At 32.7% G+C, this 16465-nt stretch overlaps 1 protein-coding gene across 2 annotated transcripts in view; it reads right to left on the bottom strand.

Moving 5' to 3' along the window:
• Positions 1 to 16465, bottom strand: part of LOC132748674 (kinesin-like protein KIF26B) — a 252423-nt gene that overhangs the window by 167839 nt on the left and 68119 nt on the right. For both annotated transcript variants that reach the window (XM_060738285.1, XM_060738286.1), the window contains exon 3: positions 3752 to 4684. In XM_060738285.1, coding sequence (XP_060594268.1) covers positions 3752 to 4684 — 933 coding nt within the window. The remainder of the gene's footprint in view (positions 1 to 3751; positions 4685 to 16465) is intronic.

A 16465-nucleotide genomic window follows, 5' to 3' on the forward strand; every position in this document is an offset into this window, starting at 1 on the left:
AGGCTCTCATGGCCGAACTTGTTGAGGATCCAGCGTCCTTCAAGAAATTCACTTTAATCGGGCCTGATGTGTCTCGGGGGTCGGACGCGATTAGGCCAAGTCCTCTCCGCCAAAATCATTGAACTCTGCAATTCGTTTTCTATGTGTTCTTTTCTTTTGAGGCATTTTGAAAATGAGCAAGCAAGAGGTTGTGGACGGATGTATTAGGTCCGTATAGATCCGTGGCAATTCGTTCTTTCTCCGTATCAATACGTTCTTCTCCGTATCAGACCGTACTTATTCGTACTAACCCGTGCTTATACCGTAGCAGACCGTAGTGTATCCGTAGTGCGTCCGTCCTGATTCGTGTCGCTCCGTATCAAACCGTGTCGGTCCGTAACAATCCGTGTCTCTCCGGGGGCTTTTGGTGGTAAATCCGTCGGACTCCGTACTCATACCGTTGTGTGTCCGTACTGGAACCGTAGCGGACTACGAAATTTCACATTTCCGTAGTAATCCGTGAACGATTAGACCGTAGCTCTTCCGTGGCATTATCCGTGAATATGTGACCGGGGCATAACAGTTAAGATCTTACTTCTGGAGCATCAGTTGCCAATATGAGTTTTTCAAGTGACTATAAATAATTGTATATCACAAATGTCTTATTATGCAATTAAATTAATTTTTATACATTTTCTAATTCATTATTTGATGGCTTCAAATTTTTATATTCATATTGTTATCGTTTTAAAGATGTAAATTTCTTAGTTTGTTTTTCCAGCTGAAAAAAATTTATTTAACTGTTTTTACTATTTCAAGAGTAATCATCTGTATAAAACTACAGTGATAATGATCTATCTGTATGAAATAATTTGCATGGAATTGGCAAGTCACTGACCTTAATATAAGCAGATTTTATAACCTACTTTTCTTTAAATCTATATTTAAAACATCTATGTCATGTTAAGAGAATTTTTAATTTCGAGTTAAATAGGTGGGCAGTAAATTGTCTAAGAAATTACTGTAATGGGACTCATTTTGTTTTTATGACCCCTAGTTATCCCTGGACTGTTATTACATGCTTAATAACTAGATAATTACAAATGAATTCCTCCATAGGGGTAGTAAAAATGTAACTTTATATGGGTTAAGGAGAGAAACTCTGGGACCGCAGACTGTTACGCTTAAAGACTTTAAAAAAAAGTAACGTCTTGAGAAGTTACAGATCTCAAAGTGTACAACTTATTACGATTTGAAATTACACAGTGCATTGAAAATGACAAAATATTACTGCAATAAAAAAGGAATTAATGTTTTACGTAAGGAAGTGCAATCTGTTCACAAAGTCACTTTATTTCCCTCTAATAAGCACCTATAACTAACGCACTTGCATACCATGTCTTTTCTTTAAATGGCGACTTATTGGTGAAATTCAATTGCCTTTATTGTAACATCGCATCAACTAGCAATTTGCTCCTTTTTTTTCTAATTACATCACATACCATAAAATGTTGCAAATTTCACATGTCAGCTGAACACATGTGACTTCTATATTGTAAATTATGAAAAATTGTGCTATGAAATATAGTAACAATTAGACTCATGTCCAATTGCACTGTGACACAAACTTAAATTGCATAAGAAAAGAAAGTATAGGCCACTGGGTTAAAATGTGTTTCTAAATTCATTGGATGCTGGTCATATTAGGCCTATGGGACCTCTGCACAGGCAGCCTAATCAGCACATATTGTATGTGGTTCGACCTATACCAACCACCAACCACCCCCCACCCCGCCACTGAAATCTCAACGGATTTACCCGATTCACAGTAACACTGTTGCCTGCATGCATGCACATACCAACGTTAACCGCTCTTTAGAATCCAATATGACCACACGTTATCTTAATTTTAAACAATTTTATTTAGGCCTAACACCTGTTTTATATAGAACATAATTTTTTTCGACAATTTATTTTCAACAGCTCTTCAAAATGAAGACTAAAATAGACCAGATTATCTCTGCAGGGAAATATTTCTGCAACTTATCTCACATCATTCATAAACAATGTGATAAAAAGCAGAGGTTAAGATGACAGCAAAACTGATGATGATATTAGATGTACCTTTAACTTGAAAGACTGATATTTCTAAAAAAAATTATATATATCTAGGTGAATTAAAAATGTTCTGAAAAATTCAAATGTTACGTTAAAAAAATGTTTACATCACAGGTATCCCTATAAAAATGTCAAATTCAACAATTAATGATTCTGTATATATTTCTACTAATTTAAATCCAAATTATCTTATTGACATTTTTATTGGTGAAAACCTATTTTGTAAGAAGTTGTCCAATTAAAGCAGAATCTATTCCATTATAGTATTTAACTTCTGTAAATTGAAGTATAACAAAACACATGTCTGTCTCCCCTGATTTAATGTTAACAAAAGTTATCCCCCTCTTTTCCTCTCTGTGCTCTTCCACCCTAAATAAATTTTGGTGATACTTACCCTCAATAATTTTAAAAGTAGTTTTTTTTTAAAGGCTCAAACGACAACAAAACTGGAGTGAAACAATAAAACATTTAACGTCAAAACGTTCGCAATAAATCACGCTTTTAAAAAGAAAAAATTGACAGATCTGTGTGTTAAAGTATACATAAAACACCTTAAAGAGGTAACCATTTAAATTGTCAACCGATACATTTCAAGATATAGTGGATGATAAATGTAAAAACTAGGGTATAAATTATCTTTTAAATGAAATCTGCAACAACATTTAATGTAAATTTGATTTAATCTTCCTATCGGAACATATCAGATTTATTTGCACTGCAGTTCAAAAAAAAATTTCTCGTCTTTTCCGTCTTCAAACAACGATGAAGAGAAAATGGAATGCTATCTTTAATGGTGGTCTCGAAACACTGCCTGGAGGACTCGGTTTTCCAATTAGACGAGTCGGGTAATGTTACACAATATTCGATGGGCGATCGGCTCACATTTACGGTAAAAAAAAGGTGCAAGCACCTGCTCCAACTGTAACTAATTTCTTCGATAATTGGTAATTTTAACATAAAAAAATCATGTTAACACACAATTTTTTACATGGTCTTAGGAGAAACTAAAACAGATGTACTCTTAACAACTGCAGCTACTGTCAAAAATTTTCTACATCTCTTCTAAAGAAAAGTCATCAATCCTAAGTTACTATTCACTACTAATCACTTACATAGTAACTTTTCACTACTAATCACTTACATAGTAACTTTTCACTACTAATCACTTACATAGTAACTATTCACTACTAATCACCAACAAAGTAATTATTCACTACTAATCACTTACAATATTAAATTGCACAGTTATGCACATTAAATGTGAAGTGTACAATAATATTGAATGAATAAATAGTAAATTTATTTTATTTTACAATACCAAATTTTTTCAAGTACATTATTCAAAAATTGCATGTATAAGATGGGCAATATAAAGCAATATATGCCAAATATATTCAAAAATTTTCAGAAAACAGTTAAAGAGACAATAATCCATGTAACAGATAAAATGCATGGTTTATGTTCAATTTGCTTATTACCATATTTCTTCAAGCTTTAAGGGCTATTTTTGATTTATTCCAGGTGATTTCTGTGGAAAACAAGTGCCCAAGGCATGCTTTAATCACAGATCATCTTTTAAATTTTACATATGAAACTAAAGGCTTTGTAACAATACATAAAATTAAAGTAGTTTTTTTTTCTTTGGAAAACTTACCATTGCTATTGGCTGTCCATGTGTACTGTCAGGATAGATCAGTCTCAGAGCTTGACGTTTTAAATCCAACAAACAATTATTGCAACCTTCGCACATTATACTAACATGGTTTGTTATCTCCCTCAGTTTTTGCTCTCTACTATTTGGAGATAAAACTGGTATTCCTCGAACTCTGTTTCCAGCCACTCTTTTTGAGGGCAAAGTTTCACTTGTAGGTGACAATGGCCTGGCAGTTTCACTAGGTGACAAGCACCTTTTTAATCCGCTGTCGTTAGCAATCGGGGACATTGGCCGTCCTAGGACAAGTGACATTTCCTCTTTAGAGTTATCATTTTTACCGTTTCTATCATTAAGAGGAGAAATTGTTCCTAGGACTGTATAATCCATTGTCGTATACTCTTTTCTAATAGTTCGAGTTGAATTTGGAAGCACTCTTGCAATATTCCGGACACAACTTTTAACTTCCTCCGTCACGTTGTCATTTATACCCTCCCCTTCTTCCATCAAGTTCTCTCCTATAGCATTACCAATAAACTGATCATAGCTCGGTATGGTTTCATCATTATCAACATTATCGTATGTTTCACTAATTCCGTTAATCTCTGATAAGCTTTCCAGTGGTTTATCAAGTATATCATCTATATTTGTCTCACTCAAGTCACTGACCTTGTGCACTTGTAAAACATTATCATTAGAATTAATTCTGTTTGTACGAGCATTTTGAGTCGGATATATATCTGACAAATCTCCAAGGTCTTGCTCTTTCCTTACAGTTTTACCGTTCTTTTTCGCTGGCACAGGAGGTGGAAGACGTTTTGGATCACGACGCTTACTGCTTGGTGTAGGAATGCGTCTTATGATAGCTTGACCTCCAAACAAGTTTGCAGCTGATTTAACACTGATGGATTCAGTGAAACTACTTTCGTCCTCCATCTGAAATGAAGAAAATATTTTTTACGCCAATTTGTATATATTATCAAGACATAATTTCTGATGACAATTGCCTTATGGTACCAGTATAAATCAAGTACAGAAAGCAATTCTGTATAGTCTAAACAGTCTTTATACTGTTTGCAACAGTCAATTTATAATTTTGAAACTACTTTAATCAATAATGCATTGTTCTTAAATTAAAAGAATATGCATTTCAAGGTAAATGACATGAATACAGTATTCATACTACAACATACAATTTGCCTGCCTGATTTTAGATTTTAAAAGCGCACACTTTCCTCGTTTTTTACTTTCATGAAGAGTTGAAAGTTGGAAGAAACGTAGAATTACATATGCACGAATTTTAATTTCTCTGCAAAGGTATAAATAATTGGACGTATTTAATCACTTACAGACAAAAATGTGACCTGTATTTGTCAAAGTTTACTACAGCAAAATGATGTCAAAATACCTACTATTCTACCAGAGATTTATTACCCTTAAAACCGGTAGGTAATAAAAACTTATGAAATATAAATTACGTGTCAGAAATGAAAAACGGCAAAACTAAAAAATAATTTTATATGGCTTTATCATATTTATACACGATACCTCATAAAACTTGTTATTTCATTAATATTAATAAATCCTCCACAGTTACAGTGTGACAATGTATAAAACAAAGCGAGATAGATGAAACCATATTGTCAGTTAAATAACTAATTAGTTACCAACTAAAATTGTATTTATTTTAATATTAATAATCTCACTCTTACAAAACAATGCATGCCAGTAAAATTTACGGTTTCTCTCGAATTTCAACTGTATTTTATTATTATTAATTATGAGAATTTTTGTATCACATGTGTAGATCCATATTCTATGTATATTGTATTGTATTCCTGTATGTTTTAATTGAAAGATTCTGTTTTTATTCGACAAAACTTTTATTTCTACATTTACGTCACATTTCATTTAGTATATAGTTAAACAGATGTTGCATAATTTATTATTTTTTCTGAAGAAGACAAAATGTCGAAAGCTAAAGAAATTTTTTTATTGAACTGATAATATTTACCGTATTCTACATTAATAATAACATTAACTTAACAATTTTATTATTACATGTACCTCCCTTTTACACCAATTTGAACTGAATGGACTGGGGCGGGACCAATTTTGACCCCAGGGCTTTTATTTGAACAAACTTTATAGACACTCATTAGAAGATGTTTCATGCTGAATAACTTAGCTCTAGCTCTTTGGGTTCTTTAAAAGAAGATTTTTTAAGTTTTTACTATATGCATATAGGGAAAATCAATGACCCCCTGGGGCGGGGCCAATTTTGACCCCAGGGATTTTATTCAAACAAACTTGGTAGACACCCACTAGAAGATGTGTCATGCCAAATATCTAAGCTCTAGCTCTTCGGATTTTTAAAAGAAGATATTTAAAGTTTTTTCTTTCGGTTGCCATGGCAACCAGAGTTCTGCATGGAATTAAATTCTTTGAACAATTTTTAAAGGTGACCACCAAAGGAACATTCCTGTGAAGTTTGGATAAAATTGGCTTAGTGGTTTATGAGGAGATGTCATTTAAAGTAAAAGTTTACGGACGGACGGACGGACGGACGGACGATGGACGGACCACGGACGGACGCCGGACGAAAAGCGATCACAAAAGCTCACCCTATCACTTTGTGACAGGTGAGCTAAAAAGCAGGGCTCTTGAAACTCAAAGTGACTATGAAAATTTCATAAAAAGAACAAATTATCAAAGGTTTTAAGAACACTCCCAAATAAAAATCATGAAATATTGCGTTAAAAATAAAAAACTCTAAAAATTTCCATAAAAAGACATGAAAATTTCCCTATCTTAAATATATGATATGCCAATATTCCCTAGATCCATGTAAATTATGGGAACAACAATGTTCTGATGTATATAACTCATTAATGTTTGGGACTCTTTTATTCCACTGACATTTTGTGTAAATCAAAACATCTTGTAATTCTGCCATTATTATCTTGCTTTGGACTCCATGTTTAGGGAACAATCAATAAGAACCGCTGGTTTGGGTCCTTTATTTGCATAAAAAACACATACATCTAGCCTTTGAATGACCCTGATTAACTCTTTATCATGAAGCAGCTTCTTCCACTGAACAAGCTTCCAAAGAACATGGATTCATGATGAAGATAAATCAGTGCCATAAAGCTCTAATCTGGATTATTTTTTGTATATATTCCAATATGAAAATAGCAGGCTACAAAACCATTTCAAACCAGGCAACAAACATTAAATTACTATGATTAGTTAAATCTTGGAATAAATCAAAGTTAGATCTAAACTCTGTTTTATTACTGTCTCAGTCACATGCCAGAGAATTTTGAAAACTTTTAAGAAAATCTCACTACTCCAGAAGCTCAATAACTCAAATTGTTAATGAGTGTTTTGATTTTAATAGAAACACATATTTATCAGAAATAATGGATCCAATGAAGTTAATTAATAAAGCTTTTAAACACCCAGATTAATTTTGCTATAAATAGCTTGTCATCTGTATTTGAGGCGACCCGATACTCCATCCGCTCTCTGCCCACACTCTGTCTGCTGCGTTGTGACATGCGGCACAACAATAGACAAGGGTTTTTAATTTCCTGGTCAGTACAGAAACATGGGGAGAGTGGACACACCAACATGTATGTGTCATATTAAACTACTTTGTACATTCAAATATGGAAACTAGAAAAAGGTCATGTTAAGTTGACCTCTCATGTTGCTAAGCGATAAACCTTGAAATTTAAATGGCTTGTGATAGAAAATGATGACATTTGTAACATATTTCTATAGCTATTAATCAAACCATAATTTACAGTTTAAACTATCAAATTAATGTAGCCAATTAAAGATAAATTTACTTGATAATAAAATACCTAATGGCCATTAAGCAAAGGGGATAAACATTGTTTACATATCTAAAATGTTGATTGCTTCTTAATAAATTGAAGGAAAAAAGTTTCCATGTAAAGGGTTAAATATTGTATATATAATTTTAATATTTTTACAGTCCACACACATCACTATTAACATCATATTGTAATACCCCCGCACTAACGGGTTAAAGAATATGACTGGTGGTTCCACTTACATTATGTCAGCCTGCAAGTTTTGAGCGCTATCTTCCATTATCTTGCTCATGAAAGAGTGGGACTTAAACCCTAAACATGCTTAATATCTTAAATGGATTTGTCCATCCTTCAATTTGGACTAAGCCATTCATCTTAACACTAAGAACTGCCTGAATGGTAAAAAGTGCAGACCATGATCAGACGATACAGATGAAGCAACTGATCTTGGCCTGCACTGGTGGCATATGTAGATTCAGTTGCTGAGAAGGCTAAGGGTGTTAGGCAAATGAGCTGCAATTCATCATTGGTTAAGCATTGTGCCACAAAGGCACCCATATTTAAGAAAATGTTTAGCGACAGCAACTTTCATTTCAAAATGTTTTCTTCAATGCTTTTAAAGTAGCCTCTGAATGTATTAAATGACAAAAATAAAAGACCAAGAACAAAGTACTTGTTCAACTTGATGTTCTTGGGGTAAAAAGCCCCGTAACTCAAAACATTATCAGCAGAAAAAACCTCGAAGAAATTATTTATTTATTACAAGCTGTTATAACAAACTCCTATAAAATAGATAAAAATAATACTTTGATACCTTTTCTACAAGAACTTAATACTTATCTTCATAGATAGTATTTTAGCTTACTCAGCAGATAATCATAATAGTAAAATGAATAATCCAAAAATAATTGCAGCATTAGATTTCAATCATCCGAGCAGAAAAAAACCCGACACCTTAATGACTGGAACAATACTATCAATTAAATATTAATGAGAAACAAGTCTTCTGATTTACCTTTAAAATATCCTATTCCATGCACATGAAAACTGAAACATCTCTTGAAAACCGGAATAAAAATGTAATGAAAACTGGTATGTGTCGTACAGAATCATAGTTACATGTCTACATTAAATGGTGATATACTGTAAAATGTAGGCTATTAAAATGAAACAGGGTTATCACTACACTGGTCTATTGTATGAGACGATTTACTGTCGTAGCGTAACTCTCGTCATGTGGAAAATTAAGTCGTTTTTTTCTTCTTCCAATTCGAGAAGAGAATTACCATAAGACAACACTAGATGTCTAAATTTTGTTAATTTGATTTAACAATTGAATGAATAAACCAACCCAGTTGCATATATTTTTGTTCAAAAAGAAAAAAGTAAATAACATTAAATATATGCTGTATATAGGGCGGCAGTAATTTACTCAGATGTTCCTAAAATTAGCGTCAATGTCTTTTGGGACATGGTTTTGATTTGTGAACATCAAGGGCTTGTTGGCAATTTTTGCACAGTTCTGATAACTAATTAATCTGGAATTTTATTTTGCCATAGAAGTTAAATAATGAAAAGAAAAACAATTAATTCAAATAACAGTTACCCTTTTAATGTTGGTTACAATAACAATAATATAGAACATTACTTATATAAACGTTTGGGAATAAGAATGTAAAATAAATAGTTAAAAAATGTATTTCTATTGTCTAATGGTGTTAAAGACATTAGAGACAAGACATCTTTGCATCACATCAGAAGCCAACAAGATTGTTTAGGACCAGTCAATTTTTTTCATATTATTTCCTATTTATTCAAGGGACCAGCCTTATTACCGTAAAATTCCTAATAAACCCCCCTCCCCTAATAAAAGCCCCCCCAGGCTTTTTGATATGGAAAAAAGTCTGCTCGCGAGTGGTGAACTCTTTTAAAAATCCATAATTTTAATTCAAATCCTTCAGAAACCATTTCTTTTTTTCATAGTAAACACAAAAATGCCATCACAATGAACTTTTAAAATCTTAACACCATTTTAATTGGGTTGTTTACCAAAACCCCATGTTACACATAAATGTATTTTCAATGATTTTTGGATTTAGGAAAAACGTGTTGTAATAATAGCCCCCCTTTTGGAAAATGTTTAGCCCCCGGGGGCGTTTAATAGGAATTTTACGGTAAGTGAGCTAAAACATTTACTGCAGGGTAAATCTGCAGTCAAGTTTTTAATCAGTAAACTTCATTTGCTACATGTGTGTTCAATTTACATTTGCTGTCTTTTTTTATTATTTTGTCTTCAACTGCTCCCATTTAAGGACATATTCTTGAAGGATATATACATGTATACCTAGTATGAAGCCAAGGCACTTTGTATAATTATTATCATTGAAAAAATTTGTAGCATCCCTTTACCAATCAAAATACAAATTCTGGAGAAAAAAGATCTCTCTAGAGCATTAAAAATGCAAAAAAAAGCAGGTGAAACTTATAAAGGTTTGACAAAGGTGATGGAAAGTGAAGCTGGTCCGATGTAGGTAGCATTGTTTTCTTTGAGCTGTATTTGGTCTTCATCATTAAAAGTATTAAAGTCAAAAGAAAAACATAATGTCTTAACTCGTTTGAAATATAATTATATGTGACATGAGCAGGGCAACTAATTATATCAGCTAATAAAGAAATTAAAAATCATCAACAGCGTAGACTGCAATATGACCGAGATATGACAAAAAACGTGACCGGAATTTTGCTAAAAAAACATTGCTATTTATATAACATTAAACCGTCTTTAAACAGATTTATACTTATTAAAGTAATATCAAATGAAAGTTGTATCAAATAATACAGTCCTATCCACTTACAACAGGGAGATTTTATTGCGTGTTTCATCATTGCTCTAGGTGTAACACAGGTGTGAAATCAACATCGGATTCTAACTTTGATGTTAGCTTAGATGACAACTTACCTGACATCAGGAAATCCGATGTTAAATCTACATCAGCTTGGGTTTTTTGCCTATTTTATTTACAATGTTAATTGGTTACATTAAAAAGAAGACATACAACCTTACAAGTAGAAAAATATTAAGGTCACCGAAGATCAGACAAGACCTATCAATCTTGGCCCCGGACAGACTTTGTGAACTTGTTAAACACATTACAACCTTAACTTACAAACATCATTATATTAATGAAATAGAAAAGCTTACACAATATTAGCTTTAGTAGCTTAGCTAGGCCTACAGCTAAATTAAGACATGCAGTTCCAATATTTGTTGAGCGCAGTTATAAAAATTTCTCAAGTACTTGACTTTTTCCTAGTTTGAATGTTCAAAGTCCTGGAACTTGAAGAAATGAAGCAGTTAGCTGTAGAGCTAGGTCTAGAGCCTGCCCAAGTAGTATTTTCTTATTATACTAACATAGGTCTGACATAATTGTCACACGGGATCAAAACGTTCATTTAATACATAATGTTATATACAGTTTTGTTTAAATAATATTTATTTAACCCTGATTGTGGAAGTTCTTGAAATTTATGTAAATCAGTTCTGATTCCACTTCCTGGTGCCATATTAGGAAAAAATATGATCAGGACTAAAGTTCAGCTCAAACTCAAGATTTCTGGCCTGAGAGGCAGACAATTTTTAACTACTAGTTCAATCTTCATTAGAATTAGAAGGGTATTGATCAATGCAAAACAAACTTTCCAACAAGGCTTAAATATGGTTTGAATCATAGAAAATTTGTTAAAAAAGTGCCTGACCTTTAATATACATGTACATGTATGACAGACTTTTCTCCCATTCTATTCTAACAGGCATACTTTTATTTCATGAACAGCCTTTGAAATAATATTGCCTTATAAGTAAGTTACAACCCTAATTGTCCTTATTCACTTAATATCTCAAAAAAAATAAAAATTCAAAAAAATCATAAGAAATGTATTTCCTTAGAAAACTTTGAAGTTTGTGATGTATGTATCATGAAAATCGCACAATTAATCTTTGCAATAGTCACAGAACATCAAAATACTCACTTATTTTTAATCTATAGAGAGAAAATCATTATTACCTTGGTTTAAATGTTTCAAAATTTAAATATCCAAATATGACTAAGAAATACATTAATGCTGTGTAAAATACTTCAAATTTTCATTTGTCACATTTATTCGCGAAAAAAATTTCTGAGTCAGTTCAGAATATGACATAAATATCCCATCATGCTTTGTTCTCCGTGTTTGTCAAGGGAGCGTGAAAATGGACTTAAAATAAATCTTATAATGACCAGCTACTCCGCCCAGTCCTTCCAGACCCTTAAATTGACTTCGCACACTGCCCTTTTCAAATACCTCCCCCTTCAATGAACCCATAAAAATTGCTCCGTTCTGAATCTGTATTTAATCACCAAGTCTGCTCGGAATAACGGTTGTATCATTTAAGGGTGTTTAAAGGACAAAAAAAAGAAAAAACAAGGGAGAGATAATCAGAGAAAATTGAATGTTTCAGTGGAATAATTTATTGTGTTGCAGCCAGTGATTATCATGCAGCAGTTGCATTCAGCAGACGGTCACGTAAATCATGGGCATATCTCCCTACAGGATGACCATTTAGTTGTCCCGTTAAAGTTATGGTAAACAGAAAAGATTTACAGACAAATGCAAAATAACCTTGGATATGAAACAGGGCCTTTATATTGAATCACAAATTTAACATTAAAAGACAAAAACAAACACAAAACACGCGCATTACAACAAAGACAACTGCGTTTTTTCCTTAAGAAGCTTTAACGTGTTTCTGTCAACAGTTGAATGTATTGAATGTTTCATGCCTAGTATTTTATTTTTCAAAAGGATAACGGAATTAAACAATCTTTCGAGTGATGATATTTTAATTTCCCTATACAGAGACAGTATTCTTTGGGTCAAATTTGATGAAAATCTAGGCAATGACTAGTGGTGCAGAAGATCATTTTAATCATTATAGAAAGTACACACTGACTACTGTATTACATGTTCCTACTCCAGAGAGCTTTTTTGTTCCTTAAGGTGCTGAATTGGTGTAATTGATTTTGCCCTGCTTTGAATTTAGAACAGTCCATTTAGATTTTAAGGTATTTCAGAGTCAATGTACAAATTTGAGGAACCCATCATACTGAAAAAATATTGAGTCCCCAAAAGTGGCCTGATCCGACTGGCTTTGGCTGTTTACTGCTAATAAAAGTCTAATTAATTTTACTTTCAGTTCCATAATACAGAATCCTGATTTCATGTAAATTTGGTTGATAACATGGATGTTTTCCCCTTTCACATTTTATTCTTTGCCAAACAAACAAAGCACCTGAGGAAAATTCGCCTTTCAAAAACATGTGTTTGCTCTCTATTTAATTAACAGGGTCAATGCACATCTATCTTGTTAGCCAATCTTTGTAAACGGAACATGAAATTTTTTTTCTGGCTAGCTGCATACCTTGGCAGTCATTGTATTCTCCCTCTATCATTCATTCTTTCATATCTTTCAGAAGTCAGCGCTTTCGTTTTTTCCATGATTTACAATCTAACAGACAGGAAATCTTCCTTTACACCAGAATTTCCTGGATCAACAATTCATCATACCTTGAAGTTAAGGCAATAATTGAAGAAGAATTTCTAACAGTTTAATGTAATCAGCCTAATTTCTGACTGGAAGATTCTACATTTTGTGTGGTCTATATATTGAAGATTTGACTTTGAAATTGTGACCAGACCTGAATTTAAAATTCATTGATAATTACCTTATGCTAAATCTTCTTTTTTTGTATTAATTTGTGTATAGAATTTGTCTCAGGTGTTTAATTTGGAATATAGTTATTCTGTTTATCTAAGGTATTAAAATATCAAAATACCGAAAAAGAGAGCTTTTGCTTTGCTAGGTTTTACACTGCGCACCAACACAGTGTAGGTCATATTGCAGCTATAGAGACAACTTACTAAATCACTTTTAGAACTCTATCAGCATATTCAAATGATATATTTCTGTAATTTTGATCATAATTTGAAAAACTTGTGAAACTAGAACTGTGTTCAAAGGACACGGATGCCCCCACTGACAACATATATATGGTATGTAGTGAAAAAATCAACAAAGGGCCATAATTCTGTTAAATTTGGTCGCAGCGAAAATTCCTTCCTTTACTTCCATCTACACATTAAGGTTGTTCATCCCTGTAAGTTTAAGCAAAATCTGCCATCTGGTTTAAGAGGAGTTGCGTTCATAAAATTTCTATATGGTATATAGTGGAAAAAATCAACAAAGGGCCATAATTCTGTTAAATTTGGTCGCAGCAAAAATTCCTTTACACATTAAGGTTGTTCATCCCTGGAAGTTTAAGCAAAATCTGCCATCCGGTTTAAGAGGAGTTGCGTTCACAAGATTTCGGGACGTACGGACGGACGTACGGACGGACGTTCCAACATTTTGGGTTTAGGGGCTATTTTCTTTGTTATTTTATTTGTTTTCTTAAGGGCTACTAGCCCATAAACCCTTTGATCACGGAATGAACCTATTGTTCTCTTTTGTTCTCTTTACTGTTATATAGCCCCTAAACCCAAAATGTTTGCTCGGACAGACGTACGGACGGACGGACAAGTGCAATGCTATATGCTCCCCACTTTGTGGGGGCATAAAAATGCAAATTGTAGACCAATCCACTTTAAGATAATTATACTGTTTGTTATTGTCGTTAAAATGGTCAGATATTGTGTTTGTTCAGCTTCTTTGTTATAACAGTCTAACATGCTTATATGTCAATATTGTTTCCATTGTTTTCCACTATTGTTAAGCTACATTGAACAGCTGTCGAAAGAAAAACATCCTCTATGGCAAAATATGAATTCAATTATATCAAAACCAACAATCAAGGTCAGAACATTATTTATTCAGCAACATTTTAGCCAGTTGTCCCTGCCTGAGTAATCAACATTTTTTCAATATTCTAAAACATTAAATAGTACATACAAAGGCCACTTGAGTTTAAAAACACAGTTGTGCACAGACAATACAAAGTTGCTAAATCTCAGATTCATTAAGATAAAGATGCCCTATTATTAATACTTTTGCCATCTGTGGAAAATTAAAATATAAATCTTGTTTTTCCAAAAAAAAAAAAAAAAAATTCAAAATTTGAACTATTGAAGCCATTGTAATTGGTACACATATTCCAATTCTTTTTGCTAAAATCACTTTAAAATATGATAATTCTTAATAATAAAATCAATATTAACACTTTCCATGCTAAATATATTAAATGGACTTTTCCATCTTTTAATCTGGACAAAACTTTTAAAATAAGTACTGACTGAATAGAGAATTATAGTGCAGACCATGATCAGACTGCATGGATGTGGAGGTTCACTGCCGCTCTGGTCTGCACTGGTTGCATCTGTAGATTCCATCCCCACTAGCAATCTTATGGTTAAAACACAACATTTTACATAATGATTAATCATTTCAATTTCCTAGAAATCTATGGTAAAACTTTCAAGATTTATGTAATTTCAAGTTTAGTAAGATTTACACTAATTTAATTTTTGATGGAAACTGAATTTTCCGCATCTCCGACTACGAAATGTCTACCATCGGAACAAAATCGTATAATTTTCTTAGATTTGTTCTAGCATAAATTCTTAAGGACATTCATTAAATAGAAAGATTTACAATGTAAATGTTATGCAAATGTTGACTGACAAACCTTCAATTATTTATACTTAGAAAATGACAATGATATGAATTTATATTAAATTGTTTGCGGTAAGAAAAATCATGTGCATGAAAAACCTCTCCTCCCGAATAATTTACGGAAAATTGTTTGTTGCTCTTTCTAAAGAAATTATCTTGGTAATTCTATGATTGGCAAAACTGGAGATAAATATTTTCATAGTTTATCTGGGTGAGTGGTAAATTTTTTTTTATTTATTTATTTTTTTGGGAGGGGTGTGCGTGGGGGAGTGGGCAGGGTTCTGGATTAGTAAACAGAAACAGGCATTTTTGTTCAGCCTTACCATTTTTCATACACATGAATTCCCTTTGGAAATAAAATCTTCATTTCCATGTTTTTAGTTTCAAATTCAAAACAAGAAAACATGGAACACGATTTGCACCTGCAGTGTCCCTGTTTTACAGCTTATTTGGAAATTAAATAAATTCCTTTGGAAATAAAATCTTCATTTCCATGTTTAGTTTCAAATTCAAAACAAGAAAACATGGGACACGATTTGCACCAGTGTCCCTGTTTTTGTCAGCTGATTCGGAAATTAAATATATCAAACAGGTAATAAATGTTTTAACTGTATGTCAAAAGGCAACACAAAGAGTTTATTTCTTGCTGTCCTAATTGGAGATTTATTGACGATATGTCAAGACATTCTATCTGTCTAATTAAAGATGATCTAGGAGATATGTTACTAGAACAATAGACATGATAACTGGGAAGACAACACGAATGCCTGACACGTTAACAATAGCGTGAGCACTTCACGAACCATGAAACCACCCTGACCTCTCAACTTAAACAACTGCTAAGGACTATGTAATTATTTCCTTTTATATTTGTTAATATGTTAATAAGGATTGTAAACTAACACAAATATAACTTAAGATAGGGGTTGTAGGAGGTGGTGGCCAGGGGGTCGCAGAGTTTACAATTATAAAATTCCCTTTATGACTGGTTTATTTTTTTTTCATCCATCAGCACTACCAAAACATTTTAAGATGTATAATGAATGCATTGTCCAGTTATAAGTTAACCTTGATCAGTGTTCCTATTTACTGTATTACTTTATGGTTTTCCTTTTTATTGTATTATTTTATGGTGAAGCACTTATAAATAGGAATAATGAAAAATGC

Source organism: Ruditapes philippinarum, unplaced genomic scaffold (assembly GCF_026571515.1).
Source record: "Ruditapes philippinarum isolate M1 unplaced genomic scaffold, ASM2657151v2 ctg101_1_1_1_1, whole genome shotgun sequence".
NCBI classification, from domain to species: domain Eukaryota; kingdom Metazoa; phylum Mollusca; class Bivalvia; order Venerida; family Veneridae; genus Ruditapes; species Ruditapes philippinarum.